Source organism: Alexandromys fortis, unplaced genomic scaffold, assembly GCF_014885135.2.
Source record: "Alexandromys fortis isolate MF-2015 unplaced genomic scaffold, M_Fortis_MF-2015_v1.1 scaffold_322, whole genome shotgun sequence".
Taxonomy (NCBI): Eukaryota; Metazoa; Chordata; class Mammalia; order Rodentia; family Cricetidae; genus Alexandromys; species Alexandromys fortis.
This window is the reverse complement of record NW_026068222.1, coordinates 1193-20669: the sequence shown is the minus strand read 5'-3', so window position 1 is coordinate 20669 and position 19477 is coordinate 1193. Positions and strand designations below refer to the sequence as shown.

The 19477-nt window shown below is 39.2% G+C and overlaps 1 protein-coding gene across 1 annotated transcript in view; it reads left to right on the top strand.

Annotated features, from left to right (window-relative positions):
* Hepacam2 (HEPACAM family member 2) overlaps positions 1-14015 on the top strand; it is a 38462-nt gene extending 24447 nt beyond the window's left edge. The window contains exons 5-10 of the mRNA XM_050130584.1: positions 6049-6174; positions 6267-6291; positions 6387-6424; positions 7659-7732; positions 9197-9305; positions 13601-14015. Coding sequence (XP_049986541.1) covers positions 6049-6174; positions 6267-6291; positions 6387-6424; positions 7659-7732; positions 9197-9305; positions 13601-13656 — 428 coding nt within the window. The 3' untranslated portion in view covers positions 13657-14015. The remainder of the gene's footprint in view (positions 1-6048; positions 6175-6266; positions 6292-6386; positions 6425-7658; positions 7733-9196; positions 9306-13600) is intronic.
* Positions 14016-19477: the final 5462 nt, after the last annotated feature.

The window sequence follows — 19477 nt, the reverse complement described above, 5'->3', positions numbered from 1 at the left end:
TCTTCTATCAGGTTCAGTGTGTTCAGATTGATATTGAGGTCTTTGATCCATTTGGACTTGAGTTTTGTGCATGGTGATAGATATGGATCTATTTTCATTCTTCTACAGGTTGACATCCAGTTATGCCAGCACCATTTGTTGAAGATGCTTTCTTTCTTCCATTGTATACTTTTAGCTCCTTAATCCTGCCTGTAATATTGTTGTCCAGTAGAACTTTACGCATGGAGGAAATTGTCAGTACCATCACTTTCAACATGGAGGCCACTAACCTTGCTTAGCTTTTCAATGATTCAAACATGGCTATGCAACTGAGGATTAAAGTTTCAATTTTATTTCATCTTTATTCACTTGAATTTAAATTTTACATAACTATATCTTTCTATTGCCCAGTGTATTTACAAAATACTTACCCAAATTGTTCCCCTTTGGGTCAGTAAAAGGTAATACATTTTCCTTGTAGACCCTCCAAAGCATGTGCTCAAAGTGGTTAAAATTAGCACGCATGCATTATTTGTCACCTACTATGGGACAAATAAGAGCTAGGCACTGAGACTCAAGCAACCCGTGATAATAACCCCTAACCAAAATGTGATGTATCAAACCTACGGACAACTAAAGAACATCTTTTGACTTATAATTTACTCTATTTTTATAGGCTCAAGCAGCTTTTCACCATGTAACTAACAGAAATTTAGTTTAGAACAAGGTTGTGTATGTATACCAAAGCATACATGGGATGGTTTGGTGAGATCTTAGTATCAAGTTAGACTTGTTCTTTATGCTCACTGCAAGTGGAAATATAAGTATAATATGTAGTAGTATATTACAATAGAGTCTTCCCTACTTATTAACTTTCTACATTAATATTCAGCCAGTGAGTGTTCATAATATCAGAAGCCCCCGGTATTTGACCAAGATTTTATTACCAAAGACAGATACAGTTTTCATGTCGGATAATTGTCCTTAGCAAAGTCTCAAAAACCTGTTTGACCTGTACAAAGTCTGGCATTTGTTATTGTAGTAAACAAGGAGAACAGGTGCTCATTTTCCAGAGTGAACCAGGATTGTCAACATTCGTGGCCTCATTGTGGTTTTTCATAGCTGTTTTCCAATATTCAAGGTTCACTGAGCTTTGTCTCCAACAAAAGTAAAAAACAGAAGAAAATCACTAATGCAGATGTGATGTGTTGTGTTCACTGTTTCTGTTTCAAAAACGAATGAATTTCTGCAACAAAGATTAATGAATTTCTGCAGCATGAACTGACACATGACCATGGCTTACAAGGCCAGCCAAACACTTATAGACTATACATTCTGACAGACAAGCTGTATTAACACTTGTAGGGAATTTGAAGTAGTTTGTAAGATGTTTCTAGAATCAAGTTCAAGTTTTGTGTCACCAGACACAACTTGCAGAAAATAGTTGAATCTCCTCATTTTTAATGAGGCAAAACTATGTAACTGCTTTGAAGTCTCAGCAATAAGACATAGAGGGGGAAGGGAAAGGCAGTCAAAGATGACTCAGGGTCACAGATGCGAAAGAAAATAACAAGGTCGGGAAATAATCAAAAGTTTTATTGGTGGTTTTCAGTTAAGGAGAGGAAAGCTGGAGAAGGTGACAATTAGCTCTCTGTCTTCAGCCTGCGTGAAGCTAGACAGATGGGGACTTCCACCTCTGTGGGCTATGATTCACAGCTAATTTGAGAGATTATTAATTGAGCTTTCTGTGACTCAGTGGAGATATCTAAAGAAAACAGAGGCAATTGGAAGAGTCACACAGCAAATGAATGACAAAACAGCTCCTGAATTCAAAGACTTCTATTCTTTTTAGGTCACTAAGCTATTGATGTGCATGTTGCCCTTTTAATCGATACATACAGGATTATGAGTATAAAGCAGTGTATGTATAGTGCATCTCACAGTAGTGATTTAGGCTCAGTAAATACTTCAAAACATGGATATCTGTATTCAAAATGTTTTCTTTAAATAATTTCTCAGCTAATTTAATGTAAAAATATGCAGGTACTTTGTCCACAAGATACACTATTTCATACTTATGAGGAAAAAATATCTATACCTGAAAGTAATGTCTAGTTGTTTCAAGAAAATAATAGGCATTAAAATAACGAATTAGTTGAACAAATGTTTTTGTAATATGATGGAATATATACACATTAGAGTACTACTCAGAGGTAAAAAACAATGACATCTTGAATTTTGTATGCAAATCGATGGAAATAGAAAACACTATCCTGAGTGAGGTATCCCAGACCCAAAAAGATGAACATGGGATGTACTCACTCATAATTGGTTTCTAGCCATAAATAAAGGACATTGAGTCTATAATTTGTGATCCGAAAGAAGCTAAATAAGAAGGTGAACCCAAAAAAAAATAATGAACTAGCATTTATATTTGAAAGTAATGATTTTAACACCTTAATTAAGGACTTCTTTAAATACACATATCCATATTTTAAAGTATTAACTGAACCTAAATTACTACTGTGAGATATATATAGAAATGTAGCCATTTAAAGGTTTGTATTTAATGAAGATATTAAAGTGTATTTCAATATTCAAAATTCCCCGAGGGCATGTGGGCATGGTTTAAGAGGTATCTAGAATAGAAGTGTTTTAAATGTATATGTAATGTGGATAATCAATCATTAGAAATTATAATTCAAATCTTTTCATTTAAAAAGTAGGAAAGAACATAAACTAGTAAGAGAAATTGATTGATTTCTCCTATTTTGCTACAAGTTTTTCAACTTTGGGTAAATTAAGATACAGATCGAGATACCACCTTAGCCTTGACATCTGGATCTTGAGACCTTTGATGATAGCTGCTTGAGGACCTACCCCATAACACCTTTGTCTGTCAAGTGGGCATGAGAAGTGTGTAGGTAACACAGCCCAGAGTATGTCATCTTCATCTCCATGGGGACCTGAGGCAGCTGCCATCAGCAGTGAACAGATTGGATGGAAGAGTTCTCAGGGCCCCATCCTCACCTAGAAATAGACACACTGCCTATGTAGCATATGGCTGTCCTGTTGGGGTGCAGCCTCGAACAGCAGGGTAGCGATACCATGGATACCACACCTCTTGCCTATATTTACACTTGGCATGTTAGTCCACTTTATTTGTTTGCTTAAGGAGGGGGCAAATATTTGCACTCCAGCTTTGGTAAACGAGTCCATCGTCCCAAATATATTCTCTGAGCAGTAAGACTAGAATTTCTCTACTATTTTCAAGTCAGAATTCTAGAAGCTTATCTGTCCAAAAACACACTTGTCTAGGGCTGAGACCACAGTCATGGTGCCCTTTGATGTGCATTCTAGGTGGAGAAATGGGGACAAGAGCAGACCCACGGCACTCTAAATGAGGGAGAAAGGAAATATCATTGTTTTCAGAAAAGGACATTTGCATCCTCAGTCTCTGTGGAGAGGATGCTGGCCTTCACTACAGCCAAGCTTTTAGAGTGACAGGAATTGGTCATCACAAGATGGGTCTCTGAGTGCAAAGAATAGAAGTCAAAGGGATGTGTTGAAAGGGCAACCAGGAGACGCCCATGGACACAAGGAGGAATGAGGAACAGGAAGGTTGTGACCCTCTGTGAAATGGAATCTGCAAACTTGGTTATTTATCAAAGGAAGGAAAAGATAAAATGAAAAACCGAGAAATGTGTCCTTTGTGTCTCAGGGTAAGATGGCCAATTATTTTGTATTAAGCCTGTTGCCAAGTTTAAGAAACTTGACTGCCAGAATGAATCGAGTGGTCTGAAACAGTTGTCATTGGCATATTTTCAATTTTAAGGAACATGTTAAAATCAGCTAAGACAAAAATGTTTTTCTGCGTAATAAAATAATCACTTAATTATGTTTAGATGTGCTGGATTTTTTCTATTTATTTACTTTATTTATTATTTTTGAGACAGGAAAATAGTATGGCTATTGTGAGGTGAAAGAGTTGAAGCATCTAATGTTTTATAGTTAAGTTTGGAGGTTTCTGTGATTGAAGAGATGATTTAGCTGTTAAGAACACTTGCTCACAACTGCCTGTAATTCCAACTCCAGGGGATTTGATGTCTTTACTGGCTTCCATGGACTCATGCACAGAAATGGGACTCTTTCTCTCTCTCTCTCTCTCTCTCTCTCTCTCTCTCTCTCACACACACACACACACACACACACACACACACCACACACACACACCACACACACACACACACACACACACACACATCTATTTTTTAATTGGAATTTTCCCAGGGTCTCACGACAAAAGTAGAAGTTAAGGCCTTAGTACTAGCTTAGGGGAAATAAGTCTCCCAAAGGGACAGTGCTCCCTTCAACAGAATGCTTCTACCTTGGTGACTTGAGATATTCAACTATGTTGTGACAGAATTAGACCAGATAAGATGTTTGATTCAGATCCAGTTCAGTAGAGAAACTGTTTGCATCACTGATGAACAAGCATGGTATTAATAAAAACAATGGTAGAGAGTTAAAAGGATCACAGTGACCCCAAAATGGTCCAGAACTTTTCTTAGTAGAAACCATCCTTGTCTCTCAGACTCAAAGGGAATATGACAACAGTGTACGGTCAAATCAGAGGGGATAGCGTGGTTTCCCTGACCTGTCTACTGTAGTTTGGTATTTACCAGCTGTACTGAGTAGAAAAAGACCAGATTATTTTTAAAGATAGTATTCCACAAGGGAAGAGTCAAGAGAGTTTTAGATACCCCCATGTTTGGAAAAGAAGGTGATAAAAGGCTCCCACTTATTTTAACTCCTGGAGACCTGAACACCTTTATGGAGGAAGAAGAAAGGGATGCTGGCTCAGCATTTATTGCAGAACTGAGTAGCCACTCTGTTCCTCATCACACCCAGATTCTCAGGCGACGTCTAAAATAAAAGTGGCATTACCTGGATTTAGTCCACATCAGTCTGGGCAGACAAAGGTCGCAACTACTTCCTCCTACATAGGTTAATGTATGACTAAGCATATCAGAGCCCACAGCCGATAGTGTGTAACATAACCACAGTCAATAAGTGGTTGTGTCAAACAGCACTGGAAAGGGTCAGAATGAAATCCTAAAAACCTGGGATCATCCCCACCATTATAGCCCCACCATTACAAGCCTCGGCGTCCTCACCCAGAAGAAGCGATAATATAACTGCACTCTAATAAGATTACCAAGGTGACCCAGCAATTACTATGGATCATGCATCCTGAGTACAGAATTTAGTATATTGCAAGCACTCAGTATGTGTATTATGGCTATTGGTATTAAATTTTTATTTTATTGGTGTGTGTGCATGTGTGTGTATGCATGCATATGTGTGTGTGTGGTGCTGCACATGTCCCACGGTGCATATGTGGGGGTCAGAAGACGATTTTCAGGAGACAAGGTTTTCCTACTACAGTGAGTTTCAGTGTCACTCTCAGGGAGGTCTTCAAGTTTGTACCATTCTGAGTCCTTTTACTAGCCGAGTCAAGCCATCTAGCAGGACTGACTTTAAATATTTTATTGAAACTTGTATTTGCATGTTATTTGGTAATTGGAATTTCTTGATTGGTTATTTAAAAAAGTAGTAAAGTGTATTTAAAATACACTCTTCTTCTCACATCCTTAAATATATACCATAGTGTCTCTGAAAAGATCACACCCCTGAATCATACTAAAACAGAAAGACAGAAGGCAGAGAGAGAGGATGTAGAGAGACTGGAGGCAGAGAGAACACCCTGCATCCGAGGGTGCAGAGACAATGATCTGAGAGATATAGGAAGGTGGCAAACACAAGAGTGTGACAGGAACAACTTTCTATGATTAGTACTTCATGTCAGTATTTCCCAAGGTTCCCACCACATCTCCAGGCACAAATGTACCCAGGGCATTTGGAGATTAGTTTTTAAATCGCTCTATTCCATCTATCTGGGGATGAAGGAGAGAATAAGGGAGAGAGGGACAGGCTATGGTGTCTTATTTAATTAGAGAATAATCATAAGCATTTCAGATTGTATAGTAATTTATTATTTTTTTTTAGGACTGGAGAAGCTTGCACAAAAAGGAAAATCACTGTCCCCATTAGCAAGCATAACTGGAATATCACTGTTTTTGATTATATCCATGTGTCTTCTTTTTCTGTGGAAAAAATACCAACCTTACAAAGGTAAGTTAAAATTAGAAAAAATACATTTTAGAAACATTGCAAAAAAAATTACCAAAAACACCTTACTCTATTTTTCCCTCTCTTGCTTTTAGCTATAAGGCAGAAGCTAGAAGGCCGGTAATGTATACATTTCTGTGAAAAGTAAGAAAAACATTTTCCGTCAATCATAACCTTTGATTAATATGTCTGTTTGTTTTTTTTTTTTTTTTCAGACCAGAGTCAGAATACAGAAAAGCTCAAACCTTTTCAGGTAATGGCTAGACTGAAAAGGACTGTTATCCATAGCGATGTATATTAACTAATCATCAGTGAGTACCAGGGATGTTTACAGACAGGGCTGTCAACGTAGCAGAATTAATAGAAGCTGATATTAGCACAACCACAGTCCCTGTATTGCTCAGTGTCCTCCCTTTACAAGGTGAGCCACACAGATCTGGGGAATACGCGAGGGAAAGACCGTCAACTCCGTATACAGACAAGGCAACTAGAAACCAGAGAAGTGAAGATGGGTTCCGCTCCATTCTCACTCGTTGGCCTTCTCATCATTAGTCTGTCAAAGCAAAAGGAGCCTTTGTAGTTCCCGGAGGATGTACAATGCTAGCTATACAATCCCGCAGGAGAGGAAGAAATGGAAGTGTAATAGGGGCAGTCCTGTTCTTTGTCCGCAGCCGGTCCTCACTACCTTCATTGTTAATTCTGTACTGAGCTGGTCTAAGTTAACAATGGAGCTTATGTGCGGATGGTGGTGTCACCAGGAGCCAGGTCTCAGTCCTATATCTGCCACATTACTCTTGGGGAAATTACTTTTCTTGACCTCAAATTCCTTATCTATATAACAGTGACATAAACTTCCTCCTGGGGCTGCTGAGAGAATTAAAATAAAATGACTTTAAGAGCCGAATGTGACTCATCTCCAGTCTCTTACAGTAATTGGGCATCACAGAAGGGAAGGGTCCCAAACCATCTGGCTCCTCCAAACTACCTTTGCCCTCTTCATTTCCAAGATGAAGTTCGGATGGTGTTCCTATTATGTTGCAGTGGCTTTTATGTGTCTGTGCCACTACTGTTATTGATCATTCTTTTCTAATATTCTCCGTTAGATCTGTCGAAGCACAGTCGATATTACAAGTGCATCAAAGGTTTCTGTGACATCCAGGCTAAGGCCTCGGTGGTCTTCAATCCATGATCCTGTCTACATATGTGTATTTGAATATAGAATACAGTATTTCACATCAGACCTTAAGAATAATTGGTCAAGTTCAGTTTCATTTTTCCTTTTGAGAAGAAGTTATTCCCAAAACCATTCAATGCCATTATGACCATATAGTACTAGGTAATATTAAATGGTTTCATGCAAATATCACTTAAAACAGACAATAAAGATAAGTTCTGTGGCTATTCCCATGAAACAAAAATAAATGCATGCATTTTTAAATATCAGAGGGAAGCATTGCTTTTGTAAGCAGTGTTCTTTTTCCTTTCAGGCCACGAAGATGCTCTGGGTGACTTCGGAATATATGAATTTGTGGCTTTTCCAGATGCGTCTGGTATTCCCAGGGTTGGTTTTCCTAGTGGCTGATTAACCAAGAAGTAGAATTCTGCTTTCCCAGAGGTGTAAGCAGCATTCATTTAAGAACGAGGGCAGGGGCTGGAGAGATGGCTCAGAGGTTAAGAGCACTGGCTGCTCTTCCAAAGGTCCTGAGTTCAATTCCCAGCAACCATATGGGTGGCTCTCAACCATCTGTAATGAGATCTGGTGCCCTCTTCTGGCCTGCAGGCATACATGGAGGCAGAACACTGTATACATAATAAATAAATAAATAAATCTTAAAAAAAAAAAAAAGAACGAGGGCAGTGATGTCCAAAGGCATCTCACAATGTTGACTCACTGTATACTGAGATCTGTGGCACTAAGGCATTTTTTCTCATTTTCTTCTCTTATAGAGCTAGTAAAACTGACACAAATAAGGAAGTTACGCCACTTAAAAAATACTCTTTACCTGATATAGTCTATGAATAAAGAAGTAACTAGGTTGAATATAGGGATAAAAGAAGAACCAAGGACCAGGAGTTCCTAACAAATTATTCCATGTTGTTTCAGTGACCACTCTGTTCCTCAGTTTCCTTCCTTTCTTCCTCATAACTTCCAATATCTTTTCAAAGATATTTGATCACATCCTTGAAGTTACCTGCTTGTCATGAGGAGTTATTGTATAGTAAAAACCTAATAATATACAGGTATATGTCTTCATTACTCTACACCTAGGCTAAACGCAGGGTCTTTTACAGTTGAAACCATTTGTTTTCAGCCAGTCTCTTTTTAAAACATTGCAAATGATCAGTTTGGTGCAGAATGTATCCCTGACTTACTAGCTCGCGAGCACTCATAGGATGTAAAGCACCGGGTTGTCCTCTGTCTCCTTGCTCCCCTATAATAGTCCACTCAGATGGGACCAAAAAGTGACTGCTTGCTTCTGGGTGTTCTTTCTGCCATTATTTAGAAAAGAACTACTTGCGATGAGAAAATGGTCCCTTTGCTCTCAGCATTCTGTCTCCCTGTGTGCTTCATCCAGAGAGGTTCATGGCTACAGACTTTATTACAGAAATGTAATGTCTTTTTACCAGCTTGAGACATGAGGAGGACTGTTGGCTTCACCATATTCTTTCGGCTAAGCCATCCTTGCATGTGTGATTGACAAAATCTGTCCAAAAGAGCAATTAAGACATAATGTAACAGTTATGCGTGCTGGCTAGTTCTAAACTGTAAGGCTGTGTTTTTTTTTTTTTCATCTCCCTTTTTGCTACTCTTCTTCTTTTCTGTACAGTATTCCTAGCTTTCTTCTCCAGTGACGAAGAGGGTGGCAGGATCTCCAAGCTATTCCTGAAGTAAATAAACAGGGCAGCGTGAGAGCAGGAGGAGGAGCAAGGAGGAGGTCACGTTCCTGAGGCCGCCCTCAAGCTGCAGCATACTTCCAGCTAAGCTCAGGCTAAGTTTCTTCCTTTAAAGTTCTGTGTTTTCTAGATGCCGAATAGGTCCGGCCCAGCCCCTGACGGTGTGACAGGGCAAGATTTCCACGGCACCGTTTATGAGGTTATCCAGCACATCCCTGCTCAACAGCAAGACAACAACAGTAAGTCTGAACCTGCGTTTGGTGGGTGCAGTGGAGGATCTCAGAGGTTAGCTTCTGCTTTCCTGAGGACTTATGTGTAGCCCCCCAAAAAATACTAACACAAGAAATGATAGCTTCAAAACATGCAAAATTCTTCAAGATACATCCTCATTTGAAAATTATTTTGAAAAATGAAACAGGTAAGACTATAAATATCACCTAGAGACATGCATGTGGGCAGGTAGACAGAGGCAGAGCTCTGGAATTGCCTGTCTGTTGCGTATGTTCCTCCCGTTTGGTAGACTCAGAGGAATCCACATTTGGGTATGAAAGGCTCAGTCAGGCCAGTGCTCAAGCCATCTGTTCATCCTCATGACTTTGCAGTGACCGTAGTCATTTCATGGCCACAAGCCTCCATGACTAAAGGAAAGGCCAGCAGAAGGCTACCAGGGAAGAACAGCTCAGTCACATCCAAGGCCTAGCATCCTCCCATTCGAGCCTATTTCCGGGTACATAAGATTGGTCCCTCTGAGGACAAACCCTGTTTTGAGGATAAAGGCAGCAACCCACTTACCCAGTTGAACTCAAGGTCATTACTAGAAGATCTGTCTCTTTGCCGTGTAGGAGCTAAGCCCATAGTTTTTTGGAATAATGGAATCAACTTTGGTTTATGTGTGTGTAGCTGCCTGAGGCCTAACTGCCACAAATCACCTTCCACCCTTTCTTTAGCTGTCATTTGTTGACTTTAAAAAGAACAGCAGTAACCACACCCAGGAACTTCCCCTTTGGCAAATGGAGCGGTTCCAACAAAATAGTTCCTGGGTGAAGGTTGAGACTAGCAGCCAAGAGTGCATGAGAGCGGGGAGAGTCCTCTGACGGGGAGGAGCACACATGGACCTCGGCTGTTGTTACCGTGTGTCACAAGAACCCTCAGAGGACCCCATCAAAGGGAACCGCACACGAAGTCAGGGAGATGAAATAGTTCCTAGTGGAACTAAGAATTTCTAGTTTGAAATTTTAAAAAATGTTATGGATTGAAGCAATGTATTCATAGACAGTTCAAGGAGGAGGCACAATACCATGACTCTTGGAAAATCAAACACTAAATTCATACCAGCCTCTCTTTGTTTCTGAAGCAAAAAAGTGAGGGAATGTTTTGTTTTTAATCTTTTCTTTTTTGACTAATAAATATTAGTTGTGCATAGTTATGGAGTACAATATAATGTTTTAACCCATGTATACATTGTGTATTGATGAAATCAGATTAATTAGCCTATTTCTCACCAGAACTCCTGAGATCATGTCTGTCTGCTTTCTAAGATTGAATCCAGTAAATAAATAAATTAATTAATAAACATAAAACTTGTCTTGGAGCTGGGGAAATGATTCAGTTTGTAAAGCTCTCGCCATGAAAGTGTGAGAGCCTAAGTTTGGATCCCAAAACCCACGTAGAAAGCCTGATAGAGCAGCAAGCACGGGGAGACACAGGGCTGCGAACCAGAGACAGAAAAATCCCAGGAGTTTGTGGGCCAATCAGCAAGCTCCAGGTTCAGAGAGATCTTGTCTCAAATAAAAGATGAGAGAGAGAGTGCAAAACAATTGAGGAAGACACATGATGATCACACACACACACTTACACACACACATGCAGGCACACATGCACATACATCTGCTTACACATACACCCATATACAAGTGCACACACAGAAACACATTTATACATCACATACATGCACATATATACACACACATAAAAATTATTAAGATAATTTTGAAATCTCTCCTGTTTAAATTCACTTGTTTTTCTACATAACTTGTGTTATAAATATCTACTTTTACTACTAGAATGCCAAAAAAAAAAAAAAAAAAAAAAACAATGAAGACCCAAAGTTTGTCGTTTAAGAAAGTCTCCTAACACTGAAATAAATGGAAAGTTGTGATTATAGCAGGATAACTCCAGGATACAAAATAAAGTAAATGAGTTAAATTTGCATCTCAAAAAACTAATTTCTCAAAAAATAGTTTTTTTTAAAAAAAATCACGCAATTTTTTTTGATGCCTGTCTGAAATAAAAAAGATCCTCAAAAATCCTCAGTCCAATAAAAGTTTATTTCAGAAACAATTTCTGCTGGTTGAAAACAAAGCAAAACTGCTTTCTCAAGCAAAGAACTATTTTAAATTACAGGGCATCAGATCCTGCCCCACACTCCAATACTAGTGCTCTCCCTCCGCACCGCCCCACCCAGACCCCCAGCCCTGCCCGTGGACCCCCTCACATTCCCATCTTCTGAGACCTGGTCATTTGTTTTGTTTCTCTGTGTGTCGTCCAATGGCTTTCTCTCCCTTGACCTTTGAGTTTGCCCCTTCTCTCCAAGACATTAAGATTATCCCCTGCCACACACAATTCCTTTCTTTTTTAAGGATGCAAACATAAACAGCATCTTACGACACAAAGTGATGAATTAACCCTTTTAAGTGTTCCCTTTTGAATCATACAATCAGGAAGCCAACATTTCAAATTTGTATTTGCTTTTTAACACAGATTTAGGCTACTTATCTTAAATTTCAAAAACAGATAGAGTACTTCGGGTTTTTCACCAAAAATTATTTTGTAACTATCTACATAAATCCACAGATATTGTCAGGGTCTTTGCTGTGTTCCAATGAGCAGGATTAAATAACACCCAGTCTTTTAAGACTTTCCTAACTTTGTAGACTCCTTTTTGCTTAACCAAGGATCTTTCATAAAGTAAATATTCTTTCATAGGATGAAAGTTGCCTGTAGCTGCACGGATGGTTTTGTCTTCTGATTGTTTGTGGTTTCTTTATGTCCTATTACATTTGAAGATCAATTTCATGAATAGTGAGCACATAAGCTGCTGACTCTGTCCATCCCCCTCTCCCCAAGTGAGTGAGCAGGTTCTGGGGGAAGAACTCTTTCTTACTGCTTTCTCTAACCTTTACTGAGAGCCTTTTCCAAGGTAGGACAGCTGCTTAAATAATTTCATTCTTTGACCTTTAAATTGTGTGTGTGTGTGTGTGTGTGTTTAGTACATGGTGGCAAATTGGACTCCTGTTTAACAAATCAGTAAATTGGTCTCTGTTCATATGCTAGCACTCACCACAAGGATTCGCTTATTGAACAGAGTTGCATTTACTGAAATATTATTCATCGATGCCATTAAATGACCTGGCCCAGAATGTTTTGAACTCAAGTTTGGTTGTTCTTATCTTCAAATTTTTATTGAGTTTTTGCATAATATATTTTAATTATATTCTTTCCCACCCCTTCTAGATTCTCTCAACCTCCCAATACATCCAAATTCAGGATCTCTCAATCTCTCTTTCTCTCTCTCTCTGGAAAAAAAAGAAAAACAATAAACAAGGAATTAAATAAAAAGATAGAAAATCTATAGGACAAAAAATAAACAAATAAGCCAAAACCAAGACTGTTTTGTGTTGGCCTGGGCATGGGCATGGAGTATACTCCTGACACACAATTGGAGAAAATCGAATTTCCCTTTCCAGCCAGTATCAGTGACAAAGAGCTTCTTGGTCTTGGTTAGAGGTGGAACTTTGTGTCCCCTTCCCCTTCCCCTTCTCGGGGCTAGAATTTCCTCTGGTTTGAACGTGTGCAGGCCCTGTTATTACAGGCATCAGTCCCGCTGTGTCCAGAAGACACTGTTTTCTTCATCATCTCTGGCTCTTAAACTCTTTCTGTCCCCTCTTCTGCTTCATTCCATGAGCCAGGAAAGAAGGGGTTTGATAAAGACACCCCGGCTAGGGCTGAGTTCTCTGACTCCCATACAGTGTCCTCTTGTGGATCTCTGTGTTAACTACCACCTAGTGCAAGAGGAAGTCTCTCTGATGAAGGTGGAACAATGCTCTGTGCTTGGATATAATGATATATAATTAGGATACATTTTATTGCTATGTTCCTTTATCAGAATAATAGTAATAGGTTTTCCCCCAGACCCATCATCTATCTAGTATCAAGTTCTTGGCCACTTTAGCAGTGCCTCATGGAGTGGACCTTAAAATCAATCAAAATGTAGTTGGTTATTCCCATGGTTATTATTATCATCTTGAAAACTAGACATCTAGATATTTAAACCCTGAGTTCTAACATGTAATTATCTACAAAATGATTGTTTACCCTTTATACTATTGATTGATAGAGTTTTCTTGATCAGCTCAAATACTGATATTCTTCCACTTCACAGCTATGGAAAGAAGAGAAAGCAGTTAAATCTCATTTACCCACAAACCTAGAAATCTATAGAACACTTACTATAGCTGATGTATCTCTTCACCAGGTGAGATTCTACAGCAAAACAGTGCATTGGAGAGAAATAATGAAGGGACATTTTGAGAGAAAACATCTGGAATCTCTGAAGAAATAAAACCCCAGCACCCCTCGGTCACACTTTTAAATGCAGAGTGCCGACTAAATGGCAGGTTTTCTGACACACAAGCAATGGGCTGTGTGACAGAGGAATGCGGACACTGCTTATCAGCCCGACTGGGAGGAAGAAGACAATGAAACGTCCCAGGTGCTCTGTATGTGCAGGCTTTCAGGCACCCCAGTTGTGTTCACCTATGCTCCACACTGATACTGCCCTGTGCCACCTACTAGGAAAGTTCCTACTAGGAGACTTTATCTTTGTAAATGTCATGATGAGCTTTGTTTTGTTAAATGTTTGTTACTATTATGATACTCAAACACCTTTGTTGTCCCAAATTGATTCCTTGTTATTTGTGTCAAAAAATATTAAGGATGTTTAACACAAAGGTAAGCCTATGCCTTCTCCCTGGTTGGCAATGAACTTAGTTATCAATGCTGTTCCTGAAAGGACTTACAAAATGTTTAAGGAAATGGCTTGGTAAAGTCTCATTTTTATTTTCGTTCAAAGAAGGAATAAACTAAAGTAAATTATTTTGTTTTGGTTTTACAGAGCCTTGATTATTTAGATTGTAAGGTCCTACTTTAAAGTCAGATAAGAGTACAGATTTTTTATTCTTATTTACCATTGTACAAATAAAATGGACATTGTGGAAAATTATTAAAAATCAAAACCTATTCTCTCATGGTTGTCTACTTTATGCAGAAAAACATTATAATAGAACTTCCTTTTAATATATTAGAAGTAAACATCTCTACCTGCCCTGTCCTATATTTTCATGAAGGCATATGGTGAAAGTAAGGTGAAAACTGAATCTCACAGTTCCTTTCTGTCTTCTAGCCTTGCAACATTTACAGATCTTTCTGATGAAAAAGTCCTTGCTAACACAAATACTTTCTTTTGGACTTAGTATAAACATGAACTAAACTGTCTGATTAGAAATTCATGGTCACCATAAGCATAAACATACGTCTGGTTCTGCAAAACATTAAAATCCCTGTCCTACCTTCCAGAAGCATTGGCAGAACCACCCTGCATTATTCATATGTGTATCGTATTCCTCCAAGCCCCGGAAGAGGTTTCTAATCTAAACGCACAGATTACAAGGTCAACTATAACTCAGAAAATAATGCTGTGAAGAAAAGCAGAGGAGCAATAAGATGAGATGCAAAGCAAAAGCAGAAGCGAGGTTATAACCGGTTCGTTGAATTTCCCTTTCTCTGAGTATTGTCAAGAGACAAATGCAGGCGTGTCTCATAATGGCATTCTCAGCTGCCTGTGGGTTCTTCAGTGCCATGGGCCCTTGCCACCTCTGCCCCACCCCCTTTCTCAGTCTCCTGCTCCCTGTTCCTGGGGTGTGTGTGTAAAGGTGGTGGGTTTCTGGGGGGGGGGGAGCTGCTATCTGCTGATACATCTCTCAGTAGGAGAGCAGACTGTGAGTTCTGTGCGTTTCTGACTTCCTCTTTCCAATCCTGAACATTTTCATCCAAAGAAAACCTTCAACAGCTTCCTTGTAATGCATGCACATGCTATCCAAATCAAATCTTTTTTTCATAAGTGTGCATCAAGAAAATATTTTACTAGTTCTGAAGTTAGCTTGTTTGTTCATCTTTTGACATTTTCTCACCCAAACCAGAGGAAATACTAAATAATATTTTTTTCAAACTCACTTTCCAGTCACTTGTAATTCTTCTCATTTCTGTATCTCTCTCTCTCACACAAGCAGACAGAATCCCTTAGTGCCTGGTTCCACTCAGAGCAGCAACAAGGAACCGCTGAAGGGAGAAATGGGAAAAGATCTCGAATCCAATTAACTTTTGCCTTCATTGGTGTGGAACGCCAGACGATGACTTGCTGCTTTTTTAGTAAATGGGGATGGAAATCTCATAAATTAATCAAGGTTTTCAAGGGAAGTGATGAACCAAAACCCAGATGTTCATGTAATTAACAAATTAATCTTTTTAATAAACAGCCAAAAGTTCTCTTCTTATTACTAAACACAATCTTCACTCTTGTTGGGTTTTAGATGTTACCACTGATCATTTGGGAGAGTCCTGACCTCATACTGTTTTCAAATGCCACTCTCTAGGAGTGGGTTCCAAGCAAAAAAAAAAAAAAAAAAAAAAAAAAAAAAGAAAGAAAGAAAGGAGAAATACATGGAATACAGTTTTCTGTTTGTATTTCCATGCAAATAAGGCAGCTTCAATTAAATTGGCACAGTCTCAGAAATCAGATCCACATGAACCTTCAATCTAGATGATATCCCTTCAAAAGTTTTTTTACAATAATAAAATTTGAATAATAACAGTAAATACAGCGCAAGGGGGTAGCTATTTTTACTGTGTTTCTCTAAGTGTTTTTTTTTAAGAAAGTCCTTGTTTTCTGCTTCTACATTATCATTTGTAATCATGTTTATTCGTGTCGTTCTTTTTGTTCACCTATAGGTGACATTCAAGCATGCATAAATATGTTTTAGTTTCGTGAGACAATAAGAAAGCAAAGGCAAAGACACAGAAATTAGCCATGGATTTGTGTATTACCCGTCTTCTCAAGTACTAAAGTATGTTCGCTTTACAGGGAAAGAAACTGAGACTGAGGCGTTCAGTGATTCCCAATGACGGTGAGTGGCGGAGCTGATCTTATAACTCGCTGTCTGGCTCCAAGCCAGGGGCAGCACCCCTTGCCAAGTCACCACATGTGTCTCTGGACATGGCATCCAGAAGCAGAGCACAAAGCAATGTGTCTTCTGCCAGCCTTGCCTTAAGAACTGTATTAGCTTGCAATCAAATTTACTCAAGTTTACTCGCTTGTTTATTTGTTTATGTCTGAGAACTTTCCCATTTCAATATGTTCCCAGGAAAGATGACAGCCCAAGGGCTTTCCTCTGACAGAGGGTAAACTGATAGATTGTTTCCATGCCTGAGACAATTCCCAGCACAGCTCTTCTCACATCTGACATAAACAATTGTCTCAAAAGCTAGAGCTTCAGCGACCCACTGCAGGCCTGCCCTTCTGAGAGTCGGCTGTGGCCTCTTTCCTGACACACACATTTTAGAACCCACACACTAAATACCTTTTGAACTCCACCGAGCTGAATTGCATGCCCTCTCTTCTGTATGTTTAATAAAAATGTCATGTGTATGAGACAGATAAATTACCTTGTTTCTAAAAGCCAAGCTCCCTTGACTCCCAAGGTCACTTAATAATATCGAGAGCTGTTTTTTCTTAGAGTTTACCAAGACCCTATTCAAGTTGTTTGTTCTTTAAATGGAATTTTGAAAGCATGATTGCATCTATACATGTCATTTTCATTACTTACAAAATAACGTTTACTGCTTTGTAGGATACAGATTGCTGGTCACCGGGCATTTTAGGGATAGTAAAACTGAGACTCAGATATACTGGGCCTCAGTTTTGCTCTTAAAACTTGCAGGAACTAAGTTTAAAAGGTCTCTTCCTCACTTGAATTTATCACACAGTGAGCTGGGGGCATGATTTACTGGTATAATACCGACTGGGTATGTGAAAAATCCTGCACTGCACCGGCAGGAAGCCATCATTCAGAGGGCTCCACGTTGACCGTGGACTTCCTTTCGCTCTCATTGCTCATCTATTGAAGTCCTTGTCACCTTACTGTAATTGTGCTGTGAGCCAGTGATATAAAGAGTTCATTACAATGCTGTGCTCTAAATACGGCCATAGGAGTTACGCAAGACAATTGAGGAAACTTTCTCATATATGATATCACAGTTAAAGAAGAGTCGATCGGCTTTAGAGCATGTGACATGAAGCACTGCTGGTCATACATGATAAGAAAATATTCCAGGCAGATAGGCAACACAAGGAACATGTGGAAGGGTATTTGGAAAATAAGCCTGGTAAGAAATGTAAGCTTAATTATGTTGGTAACATTCTGTTAACTGTCTTCCATGTGTCAAAAGACAGAGAAAGATCAGCTATCATTCACTATCTTCTAAAAACTTAAAATCAGTCATAGAAATAGCAGGGTGTCTGATAGTAATACCAGGAACGATTAACATACAACATAGCATACTAACTATGAAAGAATAACACAGAACACACCATGGAAACTTCTGTGAGTCCTTCAGATAGAGTCCAGAGGATTCAAACATGGATCCTGAAGAAAGTTGAGCTGACTCTCCAAGGACCAAGAATCATCCAGGTGAGGACTTGTGAGGGAAGCTTTGAAGGAAAGAGAACTGCTTGGGTAAAGTCTTGGTGGCGAGTAGCATCGTGGTCCAGCTGAATAACTGTCAATAATACCATAGTGATGTAACTGGGGCATAGAAAAGCAAGGACCAATGAGAAGAAAGTGGCATCCTGTGACTGGCATACTCAGCCCTTCTCTATGTTATTTTCTTGGGTATGAGCAAACATTTCCCAGCAGCCTCTGCTAGAATTCCATTAGTATTTTCTTGACCAAACTAGTTAAATGTCCTTCCCCAAAGCAACTGGTGTCAAAGGAATGGAACAAATTTGCTTAAAACAATACTCAGAATTTAGTCCTTGGAGATGAAGATAAAGCCAGTATCCCCAGAAGTGCATGGCCAGTGCTGGGGAGTAGAATAACAGATAAATTGGGTGTGTTTTTTATGGAAATAAGGAAAGGGAATAAACACATGTGAGAGGATGAGGTGGAAACCAGCTCACAAGGAAACACTAAGTACCCTTGAATAAATCAACAAAAGTCCAAGTGAATGAAGAACGCTTAAGAAGTCATACTTAAATGAGCAAGAGAGAAGTTTGGGAAGAAACCTAAAATGACATCAGGGAGGGTATACTGATTTTGGTGTTGTGCAGCTACAAATACTTAAGAAAAATAAGGTTCCTCTGTTTGCACTGGCCTCCCAAAGCCATTTTCTTACGCAAGTATTCTTTAGTGAGATTTTGTTAGTTTAATAAATACATGTATATTATAGAATTACTTTCGTTATGACTATTATTTTTCCACATTAAGGAATAGTAACAATAGAAATTTTGATTCATGATTTCAGAAAAAAAATGCTATGACAATAGAGGCTGGCCTGGAAGGCAATCATAACCGGATGCTAACAAGTATTTTTGCTTGATCTCTTGTCTATCAAATAACTTCTGACCTCACCTAGTTTCCCACACTGTGGAGGAAATTGCCTACCATCCTCCTACTGCTCCAACAGAAAGGCTGAAAGCAATTCAAACTTTCACCACCAGAAGAGTTCCAATCTGCACAATAAATTGCATCATGACCATACATGAAAACTCTCTTTTGTCTCCTTTTCCATTTGGAAAACCCTTGTTTATTCTTTGAGATCATCTGTGCCATGGTGACCTTCGTTGTGCAGGTCACATAACAACAGAAATGTTCGAGATGACATAACAACATAAATGTGTGTGTAAACCCAAACACACTTGGTGCCTATCTAATTAGAGTGGGAAGATCACATACGCTCTAGTTCCTCAAAGTTCCATAGCTGTGACTCCATTGCAAAAGTGAGCAACGTCTTCTCAGCAAGCAGGTACTACATGGTTCAGATCCTCTATCCAAACTCCAGACTCTGCTTCAGGAGCTGAACCAGGTCCTGGATGTGAAAGGTTTGTTTTCCCAAGGAGGGCTAACACAGACCCTCACTGGGACTTTCCCATTCCAAGACAGCACCGGTTGGTTACTCTAGACATCACCAAATCATTACACATAAATAATCGCTACCAGATATCTTCTCCTAAATACAACACACATCAAATGTATGCGTCTAAAGGAGGAGAGAAGACACCAAAGCAAACTGATTTCCA